Below are 13,640 nucleotides of genomic sequence, written 5' to 3'. Positions count from 1 at the left end.
TGGAGTGTGTGCGCTAATGTGGTTCAGTAGGAATGCGATGAGGCCTCTGGTGGTGACATTGTCACAGGACTCTAAAACCGCTATATGGGGTCTGCAGGCTGAGCTGGACCACTTGTGGGCTCCATTCAGTACTTAGGACCTCTAATCTTTTTCAACTCTCTTTTTTTTTTTCTTTGTATGGCATCTAAAAAAAAGATGCATTCTATTGAGTCTCAAAGGACTTAAAGAATTAGTTCATCTCTTTTTACTGTAAAATGTTCAAATCAGTCGACAAAAAGGTTTTTTATGTGAATATGGTTTTACTTACTAACATATACATAGCAGAAAATAAATAATTGTAAAAAAAAAAAACATTCACACTAGTATGTACAAAACTTTGGGCTTTAAAAAGGAAATTAGAGCGCAAATATTAAACTTTTCAGAAACACATCAGATGACATTAATAGCGAGAGGAAATTAGCTGTACTGAATCTAAAAATTTGTCTGAAAACACCTTCTATGCTACGCTACACCTTTATTGGGTACACTCAGACAATTGAAAGATGTTTGCAAATTGTATGATTTTTTTCTGAATTTTTAACATGTATTTAATTTTTTTTCAATTATTTAATTATTCCAAAAATCTATTATCTTTTTAATCAGAGGTCAAAATATTAGAAAGGCTTCATTCAACTATCCAGGTGTACCTAATAAATGGCAATATGACCACTCAATTCAACTTTCTGTAGTTTTTACTTTTTAAAAAAAAAATGAAGAGCAACTGTGAGTCATCTTAAATTAAAAGTGGAGCAACAAGCCCAATCATGTTTGCTCCAAACAGCCTACGAAACAACTAAAACAAATCTATTTTTGCTTAAAATGCCAATTACTCTATGCAGAAATGAGTCCAAACTTCACGTTTTCCAAACTAAAACACATTTCTTTCACAGAAAGAATCCAAAACAAAACATTTCTACAAAGACATATTGAATGTAAGAACCACAAAACAGACATTAACAACAGCAATAAAAAGTAGACTTAGCAGCATTAGACGACAGGAATATTTGGGTTAAGGTTTGCAGTCCGCTTTTATTCATTTTTTATTTTTTAAAGCACTTTGAGTTTAATTTTCTATGATAAGGTTCCGTACAAATAAATTGAATTGAACAGTCCAGAATTCAAGTCAAATCCAATTTATTTATATTGCCCTTAATCACAGAAACGTCTCAAACATGCCCACAGTTGACAAATATTAATGACACCCCCCTGATCTGAACCCCCCAAGAGGGCAAGGAGAAACTCCAAACCCCATCTGGGTCGAAACCTTGAGAAGGAACGGCAGAAGGGAGGATCCCCCTTCCAGGACCACCAGGCTAAACTACGCGGAAGCCAAAGATAACATTTTGAGGAAAAAAAACAAAATAAAAACACCAATATGGTGTTTGACAGTCCTCTCTGAGTCGTGGCTGCTTCGCCTCATAATGTCCTCCATGAACGGAAAGCAAAGTCCCGTCCGCCGGACTCAATGGACGGTCAAGTCCGGTCCAAAGTCTGAAGCTACAAGATGGAGAAGCGTGTGTTATTTGCAGGTGTGGACATCATAGACCTTGACGCACTCCTGGCAGCTGACGTAACAGCACCAGTGGAAAATGCAGTGGCACTTCTCTTTGCGCCTCTCCGTCCGCGTGTTGTGGCCGCGGCCGCAGCAGAGCAGGTCGCAGCCGTCGATGCCGTGCGACGTCAGGTTGCAGACCCGGTCGCGGGTGCCGAACGAGCCCGTTTCGGCGTTGGGGTCGCAGAAGTTGGGCGAACCCTCGTAGTAGACCAGGTCGCGCTCGGTGGGCGGCTTGAAGTAGTTGTACTTGGGTCTCAGGGTCTCCACCCAGCCTCGCGACTCCTTGTGTTTCTCCACCACCATCTCCGAGGCGCTGTCGTACTTTTCCTTTATGTAGTCGCCGATGACCCGGAAGTCCGGCTGAGACCACCAGCACGTCTTCACCTCGCAACTGCCCGACAGCCCGTGGCACTTACACTTCAGGAAAATTTTGTCATAGAGAGACTGGGGAGAACATAGGATGCAATTCATCACTGTTGGCATTTACAACCTAAATTCTCCTACCGAGAATGCACGTCAGCTCACCGTCCGTCCGGCTTCATTGTTATGCCGATTCATGGCCGAGCGGGCGTCGGGGCGGTTCTCCCTGGCATCTGCAAACTCTCTGGACACCATGCCGCCAAAATCCACATCTTCGCTGCAACCGCCCCACTTCCAGCCCTCGCCGGGGGGACCCTTGTGACGCCTGTCGCAGCTGCAGATAGTGGCGGAGCCGTCGGCGCAAGCCCGGGTGACGGCGAAGGCCACCCCGGCCGAGGCGATGGCGTGGACGAATGCTGATTCTCGAGTGGCTGGAAGCAAACACACTTGCTCTGAAATATTCCGATGACAGTAGTGGTAACGGAAGGTTTAGGGTTTCCGGCAGGCATGTCCAGCTCTGGTTCTGCCCGTTTTCCATGTCTCCTTCCTCCCCTCTCTTTTCGGATCTTACTATACTGTATGAGTTTAGTGACAGAGAAAGTAGGTCACAACCTGCTAATCCTGTTTTACGTAACCCTAAAGGTCTTTCAAGCCAAGCTAACAAGACCACTGTCGCAGAAGTCATTTATTGGTGTCGACCACATGTGTTTGGGTAGCATCCACAAAAGGTGCCAGTGTGGGGCTTCATTCATCCCAGACATCAATCGTCATGTCTGCGAATCAGACCCTTTGTCTCTGGGCTGACATAGTAAACTGATGACTCATCAAGCATCATGAGAGGAAGACGCAAGCCTGACAGGCCTATCATTAAGAGACTCAATTAAGCTTTTGAAAGGTTAGGAAATGGCCTCGCAGACGGCAGCAATGGGTGTCCAGCTATCAAAGTAAATGCGATTATCGTATAAGTGGAATCGCATCTCGGAAGACTCATTTATGCATGTTTCTGTGGAAGATCAAGAGAGAAGCAGAAGAAGAAAGAAAAGGACAAGTACAAAGCTAAAAGCAGAAGGAGCTCCTCCCTTCCAGCAGGTTCTAACCAGTTTAAGGACTAAAGGGCATTAGACAACAATGACGCAAAAGAAAAGGCCCACTGTCATCCTCCACCAGCCATTCCACACAGTTACTGTATGTAAGCTCACTGGGTGCCATAAACGTAACAGAAACCTAACCGTCAAAAAGTACAGGCTGACGAGCAGAAGGCGTCGGTGTTGATCAAACTGTTAGGATGGTAAAAAAAAAAAAAAAAAAAAAAAAAATGCGAGTGTTGCCTGAAAACTGCAAATACTGCTTGCATCCAGTCCGCATCTAAAGGGTTACTAACTTAACATAACAAGTGTGGCTCTAACATGGAGCCCTGATGAACTCCTTTGGCAGCTTCACATTGATGCTGCATAGGATAAGTGAGTTTAGGAATGAACGGGGTGAGGAAAAGAGGATTATCTTGGGACAAAATGAGCAAAGGAGCAGACCCAGGAAGCAATTAAAGAGGCCCTGGCCTCTCAATGTGAACATGGAGATGCTAACCTGGGAAAAAGGATGAAATGGATCTGTGGTGGACTTTTTCGAAAACTTTACAAAAGTTACGGGTAATGAAGTTTCCGTGCCTTACAACATTTCTTTCAGTTTAGTTTACACAAAAAAAAACCTTATGAGGTGGCCTTCTAAAGATATTTGGGCGATCAACATGGGGTTGACCTTTGGGGCCAATTACAGAGACCATAACATTTATTTCACCTGCTCTCGCGTTAGTTCCACTTCTTGGTTTTAGGAGCAATTGATGGCGTTTCATGACACTTTGCATCCCCTGACAGCATTTCGCCTACCAAACGTTGCCAAACGCCGGCCGGCCGGCAGGCCAAGTGGTCCCTACAACCTGCTGGGGGGCTGAATCCCCTATTGTGCCTCCACTGTCACGCTGCGTTAGTCCCACAATGACTCCAGATATTTTATATGAAATTTGCCCAGGCCAGTGATTAGTGGGGACCAAGTTAAGTCATAGCAACAGAGAACTATGCATTGGCCGGACCCTGCTTGTCGGCAGACGGGGAAATCCCTATTCAAATGGTTTAATAAAACAATCTAAAGGGCGTGTGAATGGGGAAAAGCACTTTTTCTTCTGCTTAATCTCATGGTTGCAAAGATATTGTGCTCCGAGCTGAGCCCAGCAGGGAGTGGGGCTAAGGTCCCCCCATCAACTCCATTTGCCACACCCCTTCTTTCTTTCTTGCACAGAGTTAATGATATACCGGCGTGCTAGCTTCCCTCCCCCAGCATGCTGAGACAGACATACGTTTCGGCAAAAGCAGAGACCTCTTAGCTCATCCCCAATACTTCTACTTTGCCATCTTCAGGTCGTAGGTCGTCACTCGCATCCCGCAACCTTATCCCCGTTTGGTTAAGAGTAGAACGCGAGAGGAAGGTGGAAACTTTTCATCCACATCACGCCCAAGTTACGTCAATCGGGTTTCCGATCAAACTTGTTATGGTTTGAAGTAGGTGTGATGGTGTACACCCATACAGGTAATACTTGAAAAAATGACCACGATTGCCTCATTTTGTTTTGAAGACGCCTCTGTAATGCTGTCAACTGAGTCACAAAGCGTAGGTTGACGGCAGGGAGGCGCTACGTGAATACCAGGAATGCCGAAAACAGCTCCGGGATCGGCTCGCCGCTCTGAGAACACCTGCATGGCTATCTCTTACCTTTCATCACGAGCAGATTCCTGCAGTGCATGTTTTGACACTTTACTTAATGCAAATTAATGAGCGCTGACGCAGACATAGCCCGCAGGCAGGGTTGGCGATTCGGGGCGTGGAGCTTGCGCAAAAAAAAAACGGGGCAAGACGGCACGGCAACCGTTTGACCGCGCCGTCGCATTTGATGGTGAAAGGAGGTCACTCGGCTGAAATGTTGCAACCTTAAATTGTCCTCCGTATAGTGAAGGTGAGGATTACGAGGGCAATTACGGGCTAGCGAGTGAGACCTATAAAGACGCCTGCTCCCCTTTGGCCCAAAAGAAGCGGGAGGAAATGGACACACTGCAGTCTGAATTGCAGACAAACAGACACCAGTGAGGACAATGGCCCCGTAGCACAGACGAACAGCGGCATCAATCAAAGCCAATGAAATGGAAGCCCTCGCCTACTAAGCCCTATCAAAGGCCCGGGAGCTCCCGACTCACTCCGGTTGGCCTCTGACAAAGGCACTTAATCCAGCCACTTTGACCTCTCACATTATTAAGGGCTTCACTGACCTTAATCCAATCAAAATGATCTAGTGAAGCCCAGTTCCCGCCTCCCCTTTAACACTCTGCGCCCCGGCAATTTGGGCAATACGCGGTGGCATTTTGCTCCACAAAAGGAGCTGGGATGGAGAATCCCTCTCGCCTCCTACTCATCCTTCGGCCTCCTTATTACTGGCTCAAGCGTTCATTATTAAGTCTTAAGGGTTGAGAGATTAAAGCTCTGACTCACCTCCACATGTTTAAGTTAAACCTCCGGTAGCCGGGTGATAAGTTCAGAACCGTGCTATCGTTGTATAGCTTTAGAAGCATGTCGAGAAGACCTTTGTAAACACCATGCTGCCTGGATTTGTCTTGTTTTGAGCGGTTTTTTGATGACTTGACATTTGTCTGGAAGTTGCAATTCATCATCACCGCAAGTCATAATATGAGAAAACACCGTTCAGTCTGAGGTGTTGTATAAGGAGCTTCAGAGGATCAACAGCGGAACAATAGCTGGGGATTCCCTCGTAAAGAAAACTCCAACAAGACCAAACGTAGTTTGATTGTATGCATGATTTCAGGCGTAGTGTTGCCTCGGTTCTATTTAAAGAAGGATTTGAATGAATGCGATGCATGCGAGACCAGCAGGTTTTTCCGTTTTTCTCCTCGGGGTGGTTTGAGAATGTGTCATGAAAATCACTTGTCAAATGGTCTGTTGGAAGGTCACAAAGCGTCGGGGAAAATCATTTTCGCAGCATTAGGGCCATCACTCAATTGAACAAATAAAATCAGACTTACCTTTATCCAAAACGGGCCCAAAAATGGCCAGATTATCATTGACGGTGGTGCAGTTCCAGCGCCGGCCTCTAAATTGGTGTTGACACTCCTGGATGCCAATCTTCACCCCTTCTGCCACGCTGGGCATGATTTCCAAGTAGTTGCGGCAGAAGCGCAACTGCTTGGGCACCAGCCCTGGAATGCTGCTGCACAGGATGGGCTGCGTGCCCAATGACGAGTACTGGTGGCCCACCGCGAGGGACCTAGACGCACAGAAGGTCATTCATTAGTCTGGGGTTTTCAGAACAGAGGAGAAATGTCATCTAGCGTGATCAGGTGCTAGCATGCTAGGTGTCCGTCAACCTCCTCCCCACCTTTGCAGACACCTGGCCTGGCCTGTGTGTGAGCAAGGAAATTGCAGGCTTGCCACCGCAACGCTTGTGTCTGAGATGAAAGCCCACAATGCATCTCGAGGTCTTCATCGACCTTAAGCTGACAACCAGGAGAGCTACACCTTGTTATTAGTTGTCCGCACACTTAACAAGCCTCCAGCTTAGGCTAATGAGAGTGCAAACGTGACGTTGAAACTTCAGAGAGCGTATCAAGGCTAATATCCACACGATATCCTTTGAGGATGAAACAAGTGCAAACTTGGTTCAATCATGACTTCCTTGCGTTTATTCAGTTTCTCTCTGTCTTGCTAGCTTCTGCCGAGAGCAAAGCGTGAAGCAGGAGGATGTTTTTTGTTGTTGTCTGCATTTGTTTGCTACTAGCATAACTCAACCCGGTCTGTGGCAAAGGCATTAATGTGAAAATGAAGTTTTCAACTACCTTGTACTGTATATTCTCAGTTAGCAGTAATCTAAGAAATCCAGTGCTTAAAACTGTGCAGTGGTCTCTTGTTTATGTGGATTACCATTTTCTATAAATACTTGAACTGTTGACCTGCTTATTCAACACACTAAAATCAATATTCAGAGTGCTTGACGCAAGTCACAACAGAGATAAATTGTTTAAAGAACAGCCCCGCTATTATCTTTGTCAAATGCCCTGCGGGTTAGCCGCAAAGTGACTTTTTGGCGCAAGTTCGCACGCCACGTCAACGGACTATTAAAGTACGATCCACCCAAATGATAGCAGCTACTGTAGCATCCATGCAAAGGTAGAACCCGAGCAGGTGTGTAGCGCTTGGCTAGCTCGCTATCTGTTGACCCTTTCGTCCAGAGACTAATCACAACAAGATTAGCAAAAGTCCTGACACTGGCTTGAGGCTGTTTCTTGTGGAAACCTCCCAGTGGAAAGCCAAATGAGACCCCCCCCCAAAAAAAAAGCTGACCTTGAATACCTTCGCGATGCCTTCAGACGATCGGAATGACATATAAATTACTTGTTGCAATTGGAATTTCGAGATTACATTTCAATGTTGTCGGGCGTCACACGGCGTGTCAGTGAGTGAATTACGGTTTTTACGTGCCCTCAAGCAGATGTCAGAGCTATTTGTCACATTGGTTCATTTCTACCGCCAGAGTAAATCACAGAAAAGATGAGCACGTTGAAAATAGCCCCTCGGAGGAAGTCGGCAGCATCCGCCAGTAAACGGGAGCGTGGCTATCACAAATTGACCTCCCTTTGGCCCTTGTCACTCCATCTGCCCCCCACCCCTCTCCACAACTCTCAGTCCACATCCCGGAGCAGAGGAGACTTTTGCTTTGCTGCCTCTCTCACGCACAACAAAAGAGTGCAAATGCAAAGGAAGCCCGTGTTGACCAATTCATCACAGGCTCATCATGGTGATACTGCAGAGGAGGTGAAAACAAGCGCCGCAGGCTCGCATTTTTAAAGAGCTCCTTGTCAGTCACATCCTGAACCTCCTCTACCTCTGTTGCCTCACAGTGAAAAAAAAAAAGCGGTGGCGTGTCTGACGCATCAATAAATCTTAAAGCACTCATTGTGCAAATCTCATCGAACTAAATTTATAAATTAAGAATTTGATTGAAACGTAGGACATCCGCGACAAAAGTATCCCACGCTTATCAACACTTGTTATACTTTTTAAATTTAAACTTTGATCAACCACCGTTCTTTTACTTCCATACTTCTCCTGGGAGTTCTTCATTTGCAAATTTTGAAGAACGGTCGCTACGGCAACCAGCCTTCGGCCTCCATAGCACCAACAGTCGCAAAAGAAAAACTTGAATGTAGTTTGTTATAAATGACAAGATTGCAAATCCAGTCCAACCAAAATGATTAATTGCCTGAATAATTATTTTGACTTCAAACATTCTTGAAGCGAACTTGTTGTAACAAACTTGACATCAATGCATTCTATATCTCGAGCGAAAGAGACCAAAGGCTTTCATTGATCCAGATTTCCAAGCACTGAGGAAATCATTGATCAGCATAGGATAGACTAGTTGCAAAAAATGCTTAAGCAAAACACATAAACACATGCAATTATTTGTCTGGGTGCACACTGCCCCCCCCATGCACATGCAGCGCAGGTTTAATGCATATTTCAGCAAGCCCAAGCAGGGCGCCTCAGAATTACCACTTTACTCATGGGCCCTGGGGCCTTGGAGCCGACTTTGACATCAAGAGAATATGTTTGGGAAAAGGAATGTGCGGCGAGCTTTCACCTCCAGGTATTTATCTTCTAAAGGTGGGGTGGACTCGAGGGGGAAGGGGTTGCTGGGTGACTTTATTTTTGGCGGGTGCAGCCAGGCTATGTCATGGCAGGTTGAGAAGAGACTTAGGGCGTCTTAGGGCCACCGAGGCCGGAGAGTGGCGTAGCGGCCTCGCTCGGCTAAACGCCAACCGAACGTTCTTTGGGATCGGTTGCCACGAAACAAACAAATAAGTCCGTCTGCAAAACTAAAAGCGTTACGTCATTGAGTGATTGTTTGCTAGCAGTCATGTAGCAAACTGTTTGCTCGCTGTCTTGTCTTTGCGTCAAACTTGATCCGACCTCGCAAATCAAAACATCAACTACTTTGGAATTTCTGTTCTGATGACACAATGGAAAGCATGCCTTCATTCCGTTGTGTGCTTAGTTGGCCGCAAATAGTCTCACACACTGACATTTTCAAAAACATTGCCCATACACTGACGGATGAAATAGTATGGCAGTTTTGTAGAAGCGGAAGGCAACGGTCCTGATGTGAGTCCCCATTTTTTTTTTTTTTTTTTTTCCCCATCTAAGGCCCAAATATTATATCAGGATTTCCTCCCAGCTGAGCAAAAGCATGAGTTTCTCATCACTAAACAGCAGGGGACCTGTTACAGGAAGATACACCCAATATCCAACCATGTGCAAATATTGAATCATAAAAAAAATAAATTATGTTTAATTTGCAATGTTCCGGAAGGTCTGTGCTTGCTGAGGATGACGCACAGACATGATTACAAAACATCAAGAGCTGCACTTCATTGGAAGTCATAAAACCCATTTTAAACTATAATGTATATTGCTATAAAACTATTCAGTGGAAAATTATGATTTTACTTGACACGGTTTTTCAAAAGAGGGAGGGGCTAACCTGTGGCTATATTCTCTCTCGATATAGGAGCTTGCTGACAGGGTGGACAATGACAGGGTGGACATTTTTGGCTAATATTAGCATTTAATGAGCACATTGCAGAACCTTCCCTTAGTAAAAAGAGTATAATGTTGAAAAAAAAATCATTCTAATTCCTAAAAGATTGTCATGCCAATTGATATTTCACTACGATAGAGAGGACATCTTGACAATTGACAATATCCAAGGACAAAATCAAATCAAAATTAGCATTAGCCTCTTGTAGCAAAACCTCAGGGTTTCATTATTCTGGTAAATTTTTACAATGTTATGGAGATTGTGATATTCGGAAAAAACCTAAAAAATAGAAAAAAAATCTAATATCAATAATTTCTCAGATTGTTTTCTACACATTTAGTGTCAAAGCAAAAATAGCTCCCGCTTTCAAAGATTCTAGTTAAAAAAAAGTTCAATAAAACAAAGCTCATTTCTTCCCTATCCACAGTGTTGGTCGAGATTGCAGTGTGTTTTCTAACAAACTGCTAGGAAACCACAACTTCCCTATTTGCGGTAGAGGACATAATATTGGACACACCTCTGAGTATAATGCAATGCCGTTGACAGCAAAACAAACTATAATAGAATTCAAAACATCATCATCGAGACACTTATTTTGCAGGTGTATGCTCAGAGTTCTGCTAAATAGAAATAATTAAGTCGTTTCAAATAAAAATGGCGGCAACAAGCATCCAAAATGTGGATGACGATTCCCCCACGCGTGCACGCACGCTAAACTTCTGCACCTGCTGCTCTCAGAAAGAACTTTCTGGAGACACCCAAAAAAGCTAACAGAACTAAAACCTGCCTGCCATATCTTAGTTTTATAACAAATGTATGCGTTTCTTAATAATTAATAAATTGACTAAACTGCATACCATGTGACCATGATGCAAAAATGAAACCACCGTGACGCTTGTATAAATAAAACAAGCTTTTTTTGTTACTACAATATTAAAAAAAATATTTATTATATTATTATATTACTATTTTGCAACATATGAAAAAAGGAATAAGAGCCTTCCGCACAAAAAATAATTACATAAAGAAAATAACATATATTAAAAAAAATAATAGACTGTGGCTCATCTTCAAATACACAAATTAACCACTTTAAAGCGTCCACGCATATTTCTTCAGCTGCCTTTTGCATCCGAAATGACTTACCACCAGATGGGATAACTTGCCATGACACGCGTCAGCCCGCAGAGCAGCAGGAGGAAACATCCAACGCATATCATCCTTAAAAAAGTTCGTCCAAACCTCTCCAGCATGAAGCCTGATGTTGCGCGCCCACTTGACGCACACAAGGATCGGAACCGAGGAGAGACACCCCCCCCCCCTCCCTAAAAGAAAACCCCAAAACAAACAAACAGTGGCGATGATGGGATCTTTATCGCTTTGCGCCAATCAACTCGCGTGTGGCGATCGCCCCGTTGCAGAAGCTTATAGTCATATGTTAAAAAAAAAAAAAAAAAAAAAGTAGGCAACTTTTTTCTAAGGACCCAAACGAGAAAATTGCCAAAGGGTGATCTGTGATGATGCGTTCCCTCACTCGCTCAAGGAGCCAATTTGAAGACGTCTAGCTTTTTTTTCGGAGCTCATTGAGAATTGCAGTGCGTGTGATATATAATGTAGTTTAAAGGAGGGAGCGAGGGGAGGGTCCGAGGGGCTTTTAAATAGACATCGGAACCCCCGCGGATTGCGTAGCTATAACAACCTGTCCGGATTTCACTCCCTGGCTTGAAGCTTCTAAAATGCAGAAATAAATATGTGTGAATTGCTCGGACCATTATTGACTTCTCCAAGGGCTTTTTTTTTTTTTTTTGAGGGTGGGGGCAGTAGCTTTAAACGCTAATGAGACCCCCTCCCTTTCCCTCTTTGGGTGTAATGGATTTTAAAAATCATAATAGATTAAACAAGGAGTCGTGTTTTTTTAATTAGTAAAAATGCTTCAGTCAAAACGCAATGACAGTTTGCATCAGGTTTTAAATCATAAATGTGCTTTTTGTTTCCAAAACATTTCAAATGCATTCCCTTGAAATGGTCCCTGTTATTTTAACGCGATGTTTATTTTCAAATCTAAAAATCAACTATCAAAACACAGAGCGCGTCACAGCATGTTCCTAAATACAACAGAAAAATGATTTTTGAGGAGTAACCTTTGCAGAATTAGGCCAGCAGGGGTCACCAAATCAAAGTAAGACAGACATAAATATGGGACACGTTCTGTTTAATTAATCTTATAATTAGCTGTCAGGTCACGTGTCTTGTAGCAATCATTTGTGTATAGAGTAAACTAGAATAGATACAAAAATCACAATGACTCTTCTGGGATATTGTATTTAACTTAACTGTATTCCATTCGTGTACGCACTTCTCAAAGTAGTACTACTTTATTTTTATTGATATTGATCAGTTTGAGTGATCCCCCCGCCCCGCTCTATTGCTTCAGTCGTGAGGCGCTCAGCAGCCCTTGAAGGCATCTTCAAAAAGGTATCAACGTCACCTAGTGGACATTAGTATATAACAGTTAAGTGTTTAATGCGCGTCTGCCTGACTGATGCGCGTTTCTGGATTCAATTCAGGACTTGGCTCCCGAACCATCACAATCATGACAATAAAATACAGTACGTAGTTGGTCTAGAATTAATAATAAAAAAAAATTGTAAATAAATGAACATTTGAAATACATCAGTCTGGGTAGAATGTATGAATAAAATGTACAAGTTTCACTTTTTGAATGGAATTACAAGTTTTTGATGATATTCTAATTTAATGTACACCACTGTAATACAAAATACAAAACGGCTTTGAAAAAAGACCTTACGGAGGCTACAGTAAAAAGGTTCTCCAGCAGGGGGTGCTAGTGATCCGGGATGCTTCATACGCCTACCTGTAGAATAAGAGATCTCCAATTCAAATTTACAGTGAGCACCTGAGGGGCTGGTCGTCCATTTATCTCGTTTTACATTCGTTTTTCTTTCTTTTTTCCGTTTTTACATTTCCTTTTACAATGGAGGATTACATATCCAAACGATTCTCAACTATGAATTTTCGGTCGAAGCAGGAGGTCATCAGTAAAGGAAGAGCAACTCCGGAGTTAAAAGGTTTGATTCGGACAACGGGACTTCGGAGCATGTCTTTTCAAACGGAGTGGTAAGCACGATAGAAAACACGTTTTTGATTCCATGTGCTTTATTGAGTGTTTTTATGTGTGAAGACTGCTGATATGAGATTTTAATTAAAATAGGTCAAACTAAATAAGGAATAAGCCACACTAGAGCAACGTTCCCCAACCTTTTTTGCGACGCGGTTACATGTCAAGTTGCGCCCATGTTATCTTGCTCCCCGTCTCGAGTTACGACTGTTATTGTAAGGCGAGTTGCGCAGTTTTGTGTTTTGCGACTGCAGGTTCGTCACAGCGGCTAGGAACTTCCCTGATTCCAAAACTGTTCAAATTCTCAATTAAAAACGCTGAACGTAACGTCTCGTTTGCATTTCCGACTGGCTGCTAAATATAGCAAACACTAAAAAACAAATAAAAACAAAAACAAAACAAAACTCCACTCTTCTCTGTTAGAACTTGCTTACCTTAAAGCATCTAAACATCGCATGATAGCTGATGCTGAGGTCCCATCAGGCAATGCTAACATCATCCCCTCGAAGATAACATGCGGGGTAATTTAGTGTCGTTGGCTATATTTAACATTAACTGTGCAATTACCTTGTGTCACAATAGCACAGCGGTTAAGGCTCTGCCAAGTAAACTTGTTTCTTTGCGTCACGAGTTCAAATCTCGAGGACTTTTCTGTTTTTTCATTTTTTTTTTTTTTTTTTTTAGTGTTCGCTATTTTTTAGCAGCCAGTCGGAAATGTAAACGAGACGTTACGTTCAGCGTTTTTAATTGAGAATTTGAACAGTTTTGGAATCAAGGAAGTTCCAAGTCGCTGTGACGAACCTGCAGTCGCGAAACACAAAACTGCGCAACTCGCCTTACAACAGTCGTAACTCGAGATGGGGAGCAAGATAACATGGGAGCAACTTGACATG

The 13,640-nt window shown here is 43.3% G+C and overlaps 1 protein-coding gene across 1 annotated transcript; it reads right to left on the bottom strand.

Moving 5' to 3' along the window:
* Positions 1-347: 347 nt before the first annotated feature.
* Positions 348-10,938, bottom strand: wnt3a (wingless-type MMTV integration site family, member 3A). The gene is made up of 4 exons (XM_088396343.1): positions 10,755-10,938; positions 6,037-6,278; positions 2,120-2,385; positions 348-2,038 (listed from the first exon to the last, which is right to left on the bottom strand). The coding sequence occupies exons 1-4, from the start codon at positions 10,859-10,861 to the stop codon at positions 1,559-1,561; spliced, it is 1,095 nt and encodes a 364-aa protein (XP_088252469.1). The 5' UTR covers positions 10,862-10,938; the 3' UTR covers positions 348-1,558.
* Positions 10,939-13,640: the final 2,702 nt, after the last annotated feature.

Source organism: Syngnathus floridae, chromosome 14, assembly GCF_059516105.1.
Source record: "Syngnathus floridae isolate MCC-2025c chromosome 14, RoL_Sflo_1.0, whole genome shotgun sequence".
Classification (NCBI taxonomy): domain Eukaryota; kingdom Metazoa; phylum Chordata; class Actinopteri; order Syngnathiformes; family Syngnathidae; genus Syngnathus; species Syngnathus floridae.
This window is presented reverse-complemented; position numbering and strand designations above follow the sequence as displayed.